Source organism: Aricia agestis, chromosome 8 (assembly GCF_905147365.1).
Source record: "Aricia agestis chromosome 8, ilAriAges1.1, whole genome shotgun sequence".
Classification (NCBI taxonomy): Eukaryota; Metazoa; Arthropoda; class Insecta; order Lepidoptera; family Lycaenidae; genus Aricia; species Aricia agestis.
In genome coordinates, this window is record NC_056413.1 from 6681811 (window position 1) to 6697847 (window position 16037).

The following is a 16037-nucleotide window of genomic DNA, read 5'->3' on the forward strand; positions in this document are numbered from 1 at the left end:
CTTCTGATGCTGCGAGTGTCCATGGGCGACGGAAGTTGCTTTCCATCAGGTGACCCGTTTGCTCGTTTGCTCCCTTATTTCATAAAAAAAAAATACCTAGCGGAATAGAGAAACAAAGGCCTGAGCAAGCGAGATGTCACTATCAGTGACACTGCGTGGTAAAAAAAGACGTGTGATACCTGACAGCAGAACTCTTTTTTTGACGTCCAGTCGGCACTTATCGGCACGTTTACAATTTAATCTCATAGGATTCATATTCAATTATGCTTGTGTATACGTACACATATTTTTACACATAGATGTAAACCAATTTCGGTTTCGTTTGACAGCTCGAGATTGTTGCTCAATAGCTGGTATATTAACTTTATGTGGTAGCCAGATATCGTTATTTTTTAACGATATCTAATAACATAACATTTAAATATACTTATAAAAATAACGTTATTATTACCGAATAGTAAAATATATAATTATTTTCTGGTATACGACTTTGCATGTTCGACGCGACACCTTCCGTTCATGTTCGTAGACGCACAAAATCTCACTCGCAGCCCAACTTCCGACTTCCGAGCACCAGAGTTATTTCGCGAGATTTTTTAAGCAGGAGAAATGCATTACCCATCCCCCGTCACCTCGGGGGAATGAGGCAGGGCCGCAGGGTTATACAGTCGGACTCCCTTCGCAGAGGTTTACCGACTAAAACCCCCCCATGCCCTCGTCAACGCTACACGCGGAGGAGCGGGATCGCACATTCAACCGCGTCCTCCGCAAGATTTGTGCTTACCTACTTTTTAGGGTTCCGTATTCAACAAGGAGAGCGCCACGCCACGACGGTACTCGCGGCGCGGCGCTCTCTCGTAAGAAATATCGGACGATAAACGCAGCTGTGTGTAAGGGATCAGGAGTCAGGGTGCCTTATCGCAATGCCGCATGCGTTATTATCGACTGATAATAACGCGCCTGTGTGAGCCTTAAATTTTCATACCGTTATCAATACCCTTGAAGCAGTAACGTTACGAAAACGATATTTGAAGCTGGTCGCGTTACCAGTTGGCAGTTTACTTTTTACCGGATGGTAATGTATGATCTGTGGAAAAACGGAAACAGGAAAGAGTGATTGTCTATGGTATGTCATGGCTAGAATGAACTGAAGCTTGAATGCTTGTTGTAATCACTTTTCTTGCAAAGAGTGCTTGGTTTTCTTTGAAAGTAACTTTGCCGTCACCATTACCTTTTATTTACATGTGTTTTGTAATTTGGCTAATATCAAATATATACTAGTAATCTGTGGCTAATATTATGAATAAAGCCTGGCTTAATAGTGATGATGTGATAATATTTTATCATTTTTATTATTAGCAAGCTACTAGAATAACCAAAACAAAATGAACGACGGAGATTGGATATGTAGCGATGCAAATTGTGGTAATATAAATTTCGCTCGGCGAACTTCGTGCTATCGTTGCAATAAAGAGCGTCCTAATCAGAAACCTTTCAAGAAGAAACTGGGTACCGAGATCGGGAAATCAGCGGCAGAAAAATCTCGCGGCCTTTTCAACGCCGATGATTGGCAATGCAATAAGTGTGCTAATGTCAATTGGGCCCGGCGACAAACTTGCAATGTATGCAATGCACCAAAGTTTGGCGAGGTATATTGTTATTTTGTTGTTTACTTTGATATATCTATGTAATGTGTGATATAACAGTAATACATCTGGTATACTATCCATTTTAGGTCGAGGCGCGTACCGGCTATGGAGGCGGGTACAATGAACGTGGTGTAGTGGAGTACAGGAGACGAGAACCTTCCTCTGACGACGAATATGATGAATTTGGCAGGAGAAGGCGCAAACGAAAATCGGACTCCCAAGATAAGGTAATATCCTAGATCATTTTTATACTTACTAATTACTGTTAAAGTGTTATACAATACTATTGAGGCTGTACACAAGCTAATAATTTCGGCTACAGTATTAAAATTTGTTGTTTGAGTTATCATGAACCAATTTACGATATTATGGCTGTTTGTGGATTTGAAGCTAAGAAGATGTTATATTATTATTTTAGAAGCACATATTCACTAAAGTGGAGATTATTTTTCCTGCCTTCAGGTTGGCATCACTGAAGGACCAGTTAACAAAAAGTTGCCACCGACAATGCTGTCCAAGGAAGCAAAGGATCCCGTAATGCCAGTGTCCGCCACAAACCTTCCCTTTTACAGAAGTAAAGATCCTGAAAAAGTAAGCGGCAGCCTCAGTGATGGCTCAGTCTGTGAACTGCCCCCATTGTCAAAAATGGCATTTAGAAGACATCAAATACAAAACCAGATTGGCTATCATAAGCAAGATTATATGCTTCCAAATTATAAGACAAATGGTCTGCAAAGGAAAAGATTTATCAGCACAGGCGATAAGGATCCGGCTGGTTCTTCTGGTTATGAGACAGGCTCAAAAAATAGTAATCATATATCTCCATCTTTTAAACATCCTGTAATGGAAAACAGAGTGTCTTCTACCAACAATGACTTTGTTTATAAATTTACTGGCTCCACTCCTGCGGAAACTTTTGAAGTAACTTATAGCATTGAAGAAAGAGTAAAAGCTGCAGCTTTTGCTATTGTATACAACAACTGCAAGATTAGCACGGAAAAGTTTGAATCCATGTTTGATAAACCGGCTCCAGATTTCAAAACAATATTTGCTTGGAGGCAGCGTTTGCTACTTACCGGTTGTTTAGTTGATTCACATCTAGAAACCCAAAAAACTATTGCTGATGTCAAATGTCCAACACCAACAGTTGATAAAAGTGTTAATGTCAAACCAAAAATACCTCAAAAACTTTTAAATCCAGATGAAATAATTATTCCGTCTGATAGTGATGATGATGATGATGATGTTAATGTCAGTATTAAAAGTAATAATCAAAATCCATCTGCATTACGTCAGAAAAGTGCTAGTGTTGAGACTCTCCTTCTCGGAGGAGGAGAAAATGAACCAGAGCAAGCAGGTGCATCTACAAGTACAATTGATGAAAGACAAAGAAATAGATCCACTTCCCGTGACAGTCGGGACTCAAATTATTCTGATTCAGATGATGAACAGGATAGTAATGTTAAAGCTAACATACCTAAAAAAATTCAAATAAACTTCAATAGTGCAAGACAATCAACGCAAGATTCAGACTCGGAGTCTCTGTCTTACGATAGTGCCGAAGTGGACTTCAGATCTCGAAAATTTGGAGATATCGGTAAAGGAAAAAGGAAATATAAAAGAAGAATTACAAGTGCAAAGCCTAAAGACTATGTTCCAAATATTACATATCCTGGATATAATACTTTGAAACCTGCTGAAAAGTCTCCCCTTGTTACCGGTAATATTTACACTTCAAACTTACACAACATGAATGTCAGAAATGATCAAAGAAACAATGTCACAATGGCAGCTTTTGATACAGATGGTTGTTCAAGTGAATATGTGCCGACAAAGCTTGGTTCAATAGCTAATAATAATTATCAGGACTTTAAAAACAATGTTAAGAAGAAAGGATTTTGGGCAAAGGGAAATGGAAGTTCTTTCAATAAGAACAAACAACTACCTAACTCTGAAAAACCAGTAGAATTAACTCTTCATAAAGTGGTTCAACAGGCTTCTGCCCCAGTTCCTACCAATGTGTACAGTGCTGAGCAAAAGGGCTACATGTCGGTACAAGCTCCTAAAAAAGACGTGGACTTTACAAAAGACGATCTCGATAATTTTGTGGGTATGGACTCTTACGTATCTTTTGACAAGGGCATGCAAAGTTTATATGATAAAAATCAAAAATTATTTGGTAATGATCAAAGCTCAGACACAAGAAAAACTGTTGACACTTCTTTGATTGACAATTCATCTCGAATTTTTGATGTTGTTCAGTCGTCTGATAAAGGCATCCAAAGTTTATTTGATAAAAATCTAAGTTTATTTGATAATAATCAAAGTTTATTTGATAATAATCAAAGATCAGAGACAAGAAAACCTGTTGACACTTCTTTAATTGAGAATTCATCTCGAATTTTTGATGTCGTTCAGTCGTCTGATAAAGGCATCCAAAGTTTATTTGATAAAAATCAAAGTTTATTTGATAATGATCAAAGCTCAGAGGCAACAAAAACTGTTGACACTTCTTTAATTGAGAATTCATCTCGAATTTTTGATGTCGTTCAGTCGAGCACTACTTCAAAGAATAGAAGTATAATGGATATTTTTGACACTACCGGTGATGTCCAGAAAAGTCCAGAAACCTATGATGAAGAAAAAGCATACGAAAGTATTAAGAAAACCCAAATGGAATGGGATGATGATGACGACGCTCTCTATAATACTTCGGATTCAGTTGTAGCAGTGCCAGCTGAAAAGGAAAATGCGTCTCAAAATACCACGGCGGTTAAACAACCGAGTCAGAGTCCTAGTGATTTACTTTACCAAAATAGTGATTCCCAAAAGTCAGAGAATGGTGAGCTAAGCTCAGAGTTTTTGAGAGAAAAACAAAACGACTTGTTTGGTTTATTAAAAGATCTCGATAATAGTAGTGATAATAATCAGTTTATAAATTCTTCTACGCCCTTAATTAGTAAACTACAAAACATTCCATTTAATGAATATGCAGCTAGTAACAAAGCCCCTAATATGCTAGATAGTAAAAATAAATTATTAGCAACAAGAAAACAAGTCCCTCCTAAAGAAGAATATAACGAGATACAAAAAATATCAGAAGAAATCGAAAGTATTAAAACCTGTGATATTCCTATGCCTAAAGATAAAGATGTTAGCCCCTCAAAGAAGGTCCGTGTTTTGGAAACTATTATTATAAAACCAGATAATAAAAGACATAAAAATGTAAAAAGGCAAATACATGTTGAGCAAACAGAACAAAATATAAGTCCCCCAGTGCAGGACATTACTGATATCTCAAATACTGTTCAAAACAATCCAGATGAAAACAATCAACAGCAGAAGCCAGCAGTGGAGCTTCCACAACTTGACTTATCCAGTTTATTATCGGGCATAAATGCTAACACTCTTTTTCTCGCTTTACAAAACTTGCAAAAGTTGAATCAACCCCAGGCAAACTCAAAAAACGACTCACATCAAGCGGGGACTGAAAATCAGCAAAGTACCAATACTGGAGTTGAAACAATAAATTTAACTAACGACGAAGACTGGGAGAAGGAATCTAATCCGGACGATAATATGGAAAAGCAAATCCAGAAGATGGACGGTAACACTGGTGACACGCCGTTTCTAAGTGACATTTTCGATCCCGGTCCAGTCGTACTACCGACGAGTTTGTCCAACAAGTTAAACCTAAATCTAAAAAGCGACGAAAAGGGTGCAAATAACTTAAACGAAAATGCACCAGTGATAGGCAATTTCAAAAGTTTCGCTCTACCGAAGCCGATTATGTTGAATAGACTTAAGTTGACAATGAAACAGCCTGATAAGCCCAGCAAAGACGAGGGAAGGAAAAGACGTAGAAAGGTTTGTATGATGTAAATTTTGAATGCTTGTAAACTTTTAACATGAGATAAACAAATGCTTATGGTATACAATTATTAAAATCCATACTAAAACTACAATTGCGTGAGCTACCTGTCTGTCTGATACATTTTTCGCCTTGACTGTCAAACACAGATCCAGGTGAAATTTGATATTGACTTTGAATCCTGCAAAAGAGTTTTTATAGCGAAAAAAATTACGATTTCTGTGCAATAAACTCGTTGTGCAATAAAGTGGCTGGCATTTTCATCAGTATTTGGTACTACTTCAAAGAATTAAAAGCTATTGTTTTACTTTTTGACTTAAAAAGTAAACAATAAAAATTATCCATTTTTCAATGATGCGTTACAAGTTTTCTTTAAAAATGTAAATTATCAAAGTGATAATTTACAGTATACATTTTGCAGATACAACTTAGGTTATTGAATATGAAAAGAAAATAAAATATATTGGTACCTGTTTATTGTTGCAGACCAAGCCGTCAGCCTCTCAGGATGGTGCGGAGGGGGCTGAGGATGAGGAGGAGGAGTCAGGAGACGAGGCAGACCTGTCCAAGTACGACCTGTGGGGCAGCGACGAGGAACAGGGCAACTCCTCCAAACAAGGTGAATACTACCACTTGCTTGTCTAAGCGGGCCCCTAGACGATCAATTTTATTGCCCAATATTACGTATTGTGATTTGTGCAATATTATTGGCGTGGGTCGATAATATTGCACAATCCATACTTCCATACTTCCATACTAATATTATAAATGTGAAAGTGTGTCTGTCTGTCTGTCTGTCTGTCTGTCTGTTACCTCTTCACGCCCAAACCGCTGAACCGATTTCGCTGAAATTTGGTATGGAGATACTTTGAGTCCCGAGAAAGGACATAGGATACTTTTTGTCCCGGAAAAATGTACGGTTTCCGCACAGGAAACTTTTATGATTTGCGCGTAAACTATTCGATCGATTTTGATGAAATTTGGTATGGAGATATTTTAAGACATAAGAAAGGACAAGGGATACTTTTTGTCCCGGAAAAATGTACGGTTCCCGCACAAAAAACTTTTATGATTTGCACGTAAACTATTCAATCGATTTGGATGAAATTCAGAATGGAGATACTTTAAGTACCGAGAAAGGACATAGGATACTTTTTGTCCCGAAAAAATGTACGGTTTCCGCACAATAAACTATTGTGATTTGCGCGTAAAATATTCAATCGATTTTAATGACATTTGGTATGGAGATACTTTAAGTACCTAGAAAGGACATAGGATACTTTTCATCCCGAAAAAATGTACGGTTCCCGCTCAATAAACTTTTATGATTTGCGCCCAAACCGCTAAACCGATTTTTCATTTGATAAATATGCGTAGGACTTTGACGTGGGTCCGTACTTGGGGGGCTGCGCCCCCCCAAACCCTCCCCCTCCTGGGATACCTGCTTACATCAAAATGATGTCGCGTCGTTAGTTTTGAGTTTTAATTTTCCCTTTTAATAACAAAGTTATTAATACAACCAAAACTTACCATACACTTTTCGGCTGTCATTTGATAAATATGCGTAGGACTTTGACGTCGGTCCGTACTTGGGGGGGCTGCGCCCCCCCCAAACCCCCCCTCCCCTCCTGGGATATCTGCTTACATCAAAATGATGTCGCGTCGTTAGTTTTGAGTTTTAATTTTCCCTTTTAATAACAAAGTTATTAATACAACCAAAACTAAACAAATAGTTTTCGGCTGTCATTTGATTAATATGCGGAGGACTTTGATATCGGTCCGTACTTGGGGGGGCTGCGCCCTCACAAACTCAACCTCCTGGGATTGTTGCTTACATCAAAATGGTTTAGCGTCGTTAGTGTTAAGTTTTAAATCTCCTTTGTAGGAATATACTTATTATTTAAAAGTCAATTTATTCCAACCTAAGCTAAACATACAGTTTACGAGTGACCTTTGATCAATATGCAGGGGACTTTTCCGTCGGCAAATTAATCCATTTCAAAATTATCCATTTCCGTTATTATACTATGTTAATGCGGACAAAGTCGCGGGCAACAGCTATAATATTATAATAATACGTTTTAACGCGAGCGAAGCTGCGGGTAAAAGCTAGTACGTAATATTAGGCAATAAAATTGATTTAATAATTAGAGTTAATATTGAATGCGCTTTCAATCTTTGTAAAATAAATTGTACAATAAAATATAGTTCAATATTATTACATAATATGTACTTACATTATATTATAGGTTAGGGGCTGCCTAATACAATTTCTGGGTATTTTTATATTGAACAGAGTTGTTTTTTGGTCTATGTTTTGGCGTTTTGTCAAACAAAAACACTAGTAATTTGATCATCTATTTTCAAAAATCTCAGAAAGGACATAAGTCAGGGAACCAAGACCCATGATATGAAATAACTTTTTACTTTAAATGTTTAAATAATTTTTTTAGATGGTGAAGAAAAATCAAAAGGTGATGAAAACTCCGAAGCACAGGCGGAGCAAAGCGAAAAGAATGGAAAATCAACAGATACGAAAAACAAAAAAAGGTAAAATAAATTATTTATTGCATGAAATTTTGTGAACACATTTGCAGCTGAGAATTTTCCGTTCGTGCAAAGATATTCTGAATGAATAGCTCAAAATATATTTTGTTTTAAATACATTCTCACTTCAGTCACATTACTGATGTGTTAAATTCCTAACAAATCTATTATCATGATTGTCTGTAGCAGGTCCAGAAGCTCATCGTCGTCGTCGAGTTCTTCGTCCAGCTCCAGCTCTAGTCACAGCTCGCACGACTCGCCCAAAAACAAGTACGTCCTATCCTATCTATGATATAATAATAACTAGCTGACCAGGCAAATGTTGTTTTGCCATAAACATTATTTCTAGTATCAATATAAAAAGTACATAAAAACCTATTCTCAGGCCTAGCGAATGTACCATCGAGGAAATTGATTCCTAAGCAGTTGACGGACCTACGTCATGTGGTCGGCTTATGTCGATTCAATGTTAGCTGCGATCGGTCGAATGGGTTTGACGTAACGCGACCAAATTACTTAGGTCCGCCATCTATTCGCCTAGGAATAAACTTCTCTGATAGTACATACAAAAATCAGTTGAGCCGTTTTGGAGGAATTCGCGCACAAACACTGTGACACGAGAGTTTTAATATATTAGATAATAATAACCCTCGCACCGGTTTGGGTGACGGTGGCGTTTCATTTAAAACCAGGCCAGTTACGGAAAATAGTATCTGGTAATTTAAAAAAATACGCTGCACGATGTACACTTATTCAAATTCAAACTCCTTTTTATTCTATTTTTCTAATAAATGTTATTATAACTTATTTACAAGTTTTTATTGCATAGTCAAGAGCTCGTGCTCGTGTAGCTTTACCACGAAGCTAAAACAAAGCTTTACACATCTCTCTCTCTCGACTCTGTACTGTCACAGAATATATTATATGTAATATAGTACTGAGATACTGTTGTTATTACAATCGCTGTAGATCATAGATGTAAGGCTCGTCGTAGTACAAGTGAAAAGCTTCATGTGCTGTCGACTTTACCTACAATTCATATCTACTTTTCTCATTTATAGAGAATGAGAAAAGTATGAATTGTAGTAGGTAAAGTCAACTTGCCCCCCCCCCCCCCCCCCTGCGCCTTCGGCTGGCGACGCCCTTGGCAGTACACAAGAGCAGTCTCTAGAGACTGCTCTAGAGACTGCTCTTGTGTACTGACACGACTGACGAGGGATCATGCGCAGGACCGACTTTTTACATGCCCATCTGACGCATGGAATCAGGTGATCTGCCTGCATTGTCCTAACCAAATTATACTTACTTAATCTTATTTCAATGTTCATTTATTGCAAAACCACTAGAAGCTTCTCTGTTTCCTCATAAGTCATATTTTGAAGAATTTTTTTAAGGCTTAATTTACAATTAAAATAATTAACAGAATATATATTTAACAGGGCATTTATTCTTTTATAAAGAAGAGGACCTAAAATATGAAGTACTTATCAGCAAAAGCATGATTTGTATTTATTTCTAGTGGACAAACGATATCTTTCCGCCTTTTGTTGATGGAATCCGGGTAGAAGGGTAGAGATATGTGTTGCTTTAGTACTACGTTTAGGATGAAAAGCTGACGAACTGTTACTACTTCAAATGACGTATAAAGCTGGTTAGTAGGGAAAAGAAAAGGTCGAAAGTTACATATTTTGATTATTGCCCTTTGTGCTCTTTCAACAGTTAGTAACAGCGTTTTTCCTACTCCTCCCCAAGATGTAATACAATAAGTTAGTATCGATTGACATAAAGCAAAATACACCTGCTTGATTAAATGTTGGTCTAGTATATGACGAAGTTTCTTGAAAATAAACATCAACTTACGATTTTTTTCACATAGTTTATCTACATGAGGCCTAAAAGACAGATTTTCATCTATTATTATACCTAGATACTTTATATTATTAATCCCATCAATACTAGGACATGTGCATGCCATGTTAGAGAATGTTGTGCAAAGATGTGCATATAGTGGCTGGTTAGTAATTGCTGAGGTGGATTTACGCATCGAAAACTTTATGTATTTAGTCTTTTCGGCGTTTAATGTTAATAAATGAGTCGATAGTCAATTATTTACGATATTAAAACCTTGCTGTGCATACTCGAAAACTTCGCGATATGTGCTAGCAGAAAAAACAAGTGCTGTGTCATCAGCGTATGATATGATTATGCCACGGTCTAGTTTTAGTTGACACAGATCATTTATGTATATTAAAAACAGTGTTGGCCCTAAAATACTTCCTTGTGGAACACCATAATTTGTATTATTTTCAAATGAGCTATATATACACTGTCCACCTTGACACATTGAGTGCGGTTCTCTAGGTAGCTTTTAAATAATTTTAATTGTGTGCCCCTTATTCCTAAGGATTCGAGTTTGTGTAATAGGATTTCTGTAGATACTGTATCAAAAGCTTTTGCAAAGGTCAAGGAAGATTCCAATTACGTGATTACCTTTATCCACTTCTCGGGCTATATGATTTGTCAAATTATGTACGGCGTCAGCTGTTGAAAGTTTCGATCTAAATCCAAATTGGTTATTTGATAATGCTGATAATATATGTTCTAAGTAATTGACCAGCCTGTTGTTAATGATTTTTTCTAATACCTTTGACAATGATGGTAAGATTGAGATAGGGCGGTAATTTGAGACTTCCTGTTTGTCACCGGTTTTATAAATCGGTACTACGACTGCCTTTTTTAAACATTTAGGAAAATGACCTTGAGATAAGCATTTTTGAAAGATATGGGTTAAGTGTGGAACCAGAATATGTCTAAATTTTTTCAAAATTGTACACGAGATATTATCCCATCCAACTGCGCAGTCATCCCGTAGGCTTTCAATAATTCTACCTACCTCGGATTCATCGGTGTCTATTAATGAGAAAGACATTGCGTTAGATCTATTAGTTAAAGCGGCATATGGTCGACCGTGCAATTGACTTTGTGATTTATGTGCTAAGTGCGCCCCAATATTTACAAAATAATTATTTACAATGTTTAGAGATGCCAATTCTGAAGATTGATTTTTGAGCAAAACTGAGGATGATTCGTGATGCTTTTTGGTGTATGTTATGTCCTTGATATGTTTCCAAATTTTTCTGCTGTTATTTCTAGCACGTTCCAAAATGTTTTTATCGTAATTATTTTTTACTCGTCTTAGCAAGTCATTGCCAAAGTTACGATACCTTTTGTATGTGGTTTGCAATATGGCATTGTGTGGACTTTCTCTAGATTTCATATGTAATTTATCCCTATGTCTTATGCAGCGCAGAAGACCGGGAGTAATCCATGGCTTGAGATTTAATTTTTTACTGCTAGTGCGATAGAGCCTTGTATTTTTCTGGATTGCATTTTGTAGATTTTGTATTACGTATGACATACAAAAATCAGTATCGGCATTATTGTAAATCGGTGCAAAGTCGATTTTGCATTAATCTTCCTCGAGTTTGTTTATGTTTAACTTAGATATTAATTGACAATTTTGTTTGTGACTACGCATGCGACAATTTAATGTTAGTAGGACAGCGTTATGATCTGTTATTGTTGGATTTAGAATTAGTGTTAGCGGTTGATAATTTGATTTAAGCATTACATGATCTAAGCAGGATCCACTTCGATGAGTGGGGAGCGTATGAGCAGGGAGTAGGCCGTGATAAGCACATAAGTTGAGGTAGTCCTGAGCACTGCTGTCATTGCTTCCTGGAAGAATGTTAATATTAATATCTCCAATCAAAATTATTTTCTTAAAATGTGATAGATTTGTGATTTGACATTTAATTTATTCATAAAATTAAATATATCTCTAAAAGAAGGTGATCTGTACGTCCCTAGGACTGCATATTCAGTTCCTATTTTCAGTAATAGTGTACTACTCCTCTACGGTAGCATTAAGCTGTTTATTAACGTACATTACAACTCCATCATTTTGATTGTAGTTGTTTTGAGTCATATACACATTGTAACCCGCTAACATTGGTACATTATATCGCTTAGCTAGCCAACATTCGGTAAGAACAACTACATCATAGTGTATGTCTAGTCTGTGGAGAAAGAGGTTAAGTTCATCAAAATTCTTGTAGATACTGCGAATATTTTGTGTTAAAATATTAAGTGGATTTGTAATGTCGGAAAGATAACGTTTGCAATTTTCTACTTCGCATATTTTTGATTCAGCAACATACATAGTATCTATTTCTTGTATAATATTATTCATCATTATAAATTATAAAAAATTAAAAATAAAGTTATCACTAAATTAAATTAATAGGAAAAAACTAAGAGTTAATAAAGGATTACTAGTAAGGTCGATGAAAAACCTGTAATGTGGCGCTCTTAGGCGCCTTCATAGTCCACCGAGTTTATATACCTTTTTTCGGCTATTGTTTTGGCGGGGCATTCAGCAGCACCGGTAGTATGATTGCTAGGCTTTTTAAAGCGCATGCATGTTGCGCACCTTCCATCTACTTCTTTCTTTGGACAGTCTTTTATGGTGTGCCCTTGCTCACCACAGTGGCTGCAGGTGCAGTTCGTTTCCCGGCAGGTCTTCGCAGCATGGCCATACTGCTGGCACTTGAAGCATCTTGTTACTATCGTAAAATCCTTTACAGGGCAAGACGACCAGTTCACAAAAATGCGACCATTGGAGATGAGGACTCTGTGAATAGCTGCTGGTACTTCGAATATAAAGTTACAGGTTTCTGCGTCTTTTTTGCCAGACTTGTGGCTTAATTTACTGGAATTCAGAAAAGATTGAATATCCAGGTCCTTCAATTTTTCGGCAAAATTTTGGTTATACATGCACGTCAGTACTTCTCTTTCCGTCATAGACGAGGGAACACCGATAACCACGACTCGGGGCTTGCGCTTGCGCGGCTCATCAACAGTCAGGCCTGCATCACTGATGTACGGAGATTGCTTAATTTTTTCTATATCCTCCTTGGATTCAGTGCTTATTACAACACCACCGTTCCTTGTCTTTCGTAGGGCACGCACGTGGAGTTTAAGCTCTTCTGGCCGAATAATTTGCTGCACCAGGCATTTTGTATCGTCGCTAGTTTTTTGTTTGTCGGTAGGGTATATGGCTACAGAGCTTAAGTTAGAGGGCTGGATATAATTAATTCCTCTTTTAACCATATCCGCAAAAGAATGTCCTGTGGTTGCTTTAGGCGATTCTTTCAATATACTTTTAACGTCGGCCTTAATGTCCTGCAGTTCTCGCTCCAGATTTTGCTGGTCATCGAGAACGCGGTAAGTTAATTGGGCTTGGATAGCCTTCTGCTTGACTGATTGATAAAGTAAAGCCATCTGTCCAGCGCCGTGGTTTACTTTTCTGCACAATGAGTTGACACGAAGCTTTTGGTCCGAGTTCAATTTACCTTCGGAGGCAATAATGCATATGTCACTAAGGGCTTGTCCTATGCTGTCTAACCATTGCTGAACATCTGGCGTGCTGATGATGTCGGTCGTCTCCATCCCTGTACTGCGAGGTGGAACTGAAGGTCCGGGTGTCGGTGGTGGAGTTCTTGCCGTTCTGCCACTACGCCCAAAGGGACTCTCCGCCATTTTATTTGGGTTTTATTAATTCACTATTTAATCTACTCAGACATTATTTCAAACATGTATGTCACAAGCACTAATCGAGGTCACTTATCAGCACATTATAGTTTGTATATTTTTCTAAATTGTTTTAATTAAAATACGTCGAGAACGGACGTGTCGTGACACGTCCGTTCTCGACGTATTATCCCCGCGATCATAATACATAGGTACAGGTTAGCAAAAGAAATCTGTTAGTTTGTCTCAGAAATCCATTAGTGTTTCTATTCTATGGCATTTGTATTACCTACAGTGGCAGTCGGCAGTTATAGCCTTTACGACATAAAACCCATTCGCTCGAAATTATTTTTAAATATTTGTTGTAGATTTGATGACTTCAATTTGAACAGCGAGCGCGAGTCGCCGCAAGGGTCGCCGCACAAGTCGCGCGACCTGTCGCCGCGGTCGCCGCACAAGTCACGCGACCGGTCGCCACGGTCGCCGCGCTCGCGCTCCAACAGCGCCCCGTCGCGCCGCAAGTCGCGCGACAGTCGCTCCGCCGGAGAGACCAGGTAATTGCCTTGTCTATGCTACACTATAAATGTGAAAGTTTCTGTAACATACTATATCATGATACGCTTAAATCTAAATCTATATTATGTTACCTCTTAGGCTTAAATCTGAGATGTTTCTATGAAAAGCATGAAGATACTAATTACTAGTGAGTGCTGAGAAAGGATATTATGTAGTTTTAATCCTGATAATTGTTTAAATATCTTCAAACCAGTTACGACTTAAATAAATAATATCGTGTTTGCTGGAGAGCCGCCGGCCTGTCTATCGTCATCAATGTTAATGTATAAAATAAGAATTTATGTTGCTATTCCGACAGAACTCACGAGTCGAGTCGCGACAAAGAGAGGTCGCGCGACCGTGACCGCCGCGACAAGTCGCGCGGGTCGCGAGACGAACGCAAGGAGAGGCGGTACAGCCGCGAGGGCTCCGGGAACCACTACGGCGTGAAGGGCCGACATCGCTAATTATATTAACTATCTGTAATATAAAACTTGATAGACATCGTAGCTGGAGATTGGGAGGATAGTCTCAAATACTCAAGCTTAGGGTCATCTCAGACAGCAACGCGACGCGTAGATGCATTTCTAAATGTGTATGGATTTGACAGACTTGCATGACGTCTCGCGTAATTGAAGGCTGTCAATTCAATACAGAAATGCAAATGACCCTTATTTTTTGCTGTCAGCGGCAACGATTCGTTGACAGGATGGCTAGAGTTACTAGTTACTACCAAACACCTGTATAGCTGTTTGCGGCAAATCGTGTATGATACACCCACTGGCGTATATTTGGGAACGAATCATTCGGCATTGATTTATGGTATCATGAGCACTGGTACATTGCTTGGTTATATTTCGGAACACACCCTTTAATAAGAAGAACGCCTGTCACCGTTCTCAAGACAGATTCACCTCCTAGTCTCTAGCCTAAATAAAACACAATATTATAGTAGTATAAACATTAATGTTTTAACATACAATAGTAGTAATACCACTCTATTATGAGCTTTGTAAACGGAGGAAGCATTATCATTTAGGACAGCCATCTAGCATGTGACCGCATAATATAAGTGCAATGTAAGCTAGATTTAATTAAAGAAAGTGGTTCATAAAAAATGTATGAATCAATGGCTGCGCGTCCGCAACAGTTGCGGCCAATCAGAAAGCAGTCAGTGGTGCAGCATTGTGGCGTTTTTTTAACAAATACAATTATAAAAATAAATTGATGCATATAATGTAAAATTAATTCTACTGATATCTTTTCAAATGGACAGCATTGAGAGACTCTCCTTATTTTTCGTCGTCGAATGCGGTTTATTGATATTGGTGGACTCTTATAGTTTTTTTTTATTTTGACTAAAAATAAAGCATAGGTCCTGTTTATATCATAAAGTTAATATACCTAGCGAAATAGATAAACAAAGGCCTGAGCAAGCGAGATGTCACTATCAGTAACACTGCATGGTAAAAAGAGATGTGTGATACATGACAACAGAACTCTTTTTTTTTTTTTGACGTCCAGTCGGCGCTTATCGGGACGTTGACAATTTAATCTCATAGAAAGATACTTGTGTAAGTGTATACGTACACATATTTTACACACAGATGTAAATCAATTTCGGTTTCGCTTGACAGCTCGAAATTGTTGCTCTATTCCGCTAGGTATATTAACTTTATGGTTTATGTTTAAAAATGTTTATTTTACCTTATCGAGTACTTACATAAGTATTTATATTTTTTATTTTGAAAATGAATGTTTCTTAACATTAATATTACTATGTAAGTATATGACAATGTATACTGAAGTCCGGTCTTGGGATA

The 16037-nt window shown here is 37.7% G+C and overlaps 1 protein-coding gene across 2 annotated transcripts; it reads left to right on the forward strand.

The window, feature by feature from the left end:
* Window positions 1-1149: 1149 nt before the first annotated feature.
* Window positions 1150-15646, forward strand: LOC121729285. 2 transcript variants are annotated; one of them, XM_042117749.1, is made up of 8 exons: window positions 1150-1649; window positions 1736-1876; window positions 2112-5516; window positions 6007-6139; window positions 7974-8070; window positions 8254-8337; window positions 14028-14213; window positions 14534-15646. In XM_042117749.1, exons 1-8 carry the CDS (start codon window positions 1386-1388, stop codon window positions 14679-14681), a joined length of 4458 nt encoding a protein of 1485 aa, XP_041973683.1. In that variant the 5' UTR covers window positions 1150-1385; the 3' UTR covers window positions 14682-15646. The 2 variants fall into 2 exon arrangements, with proteins under 2 accessions (XP_041973683.1, XP_041973684.1); XM_042117750.1 differs by having other exon boundaries at window positions 8257-8337.
* The last annotated feature ends 391 nt before the right edge of the window (window positions 15647-16037 follow it).

Coding starts and splice junctions, on each gene's coding strand:
- LOC121729285 (XM_042117749.1), top strand. CDS start 1,386: ATGAACGACGGAGATTGGATATGTAGCGATGCAAATTGTGGTAATATA. Junction 1,877..2,111: donor AATCGGACTCCCAAGATAAG/GTAATATCCTAG, acceptor TCCTGCCTTCAG/GTTGGCATCACTGAAGGACC. Junction 8,071..8,253: donor GATACGAAAAACAAAAAAAG/GTAAAATAAATT, acceptor GATTGTCTGTAG/CAGGTCCAGAAGCTCATCGT.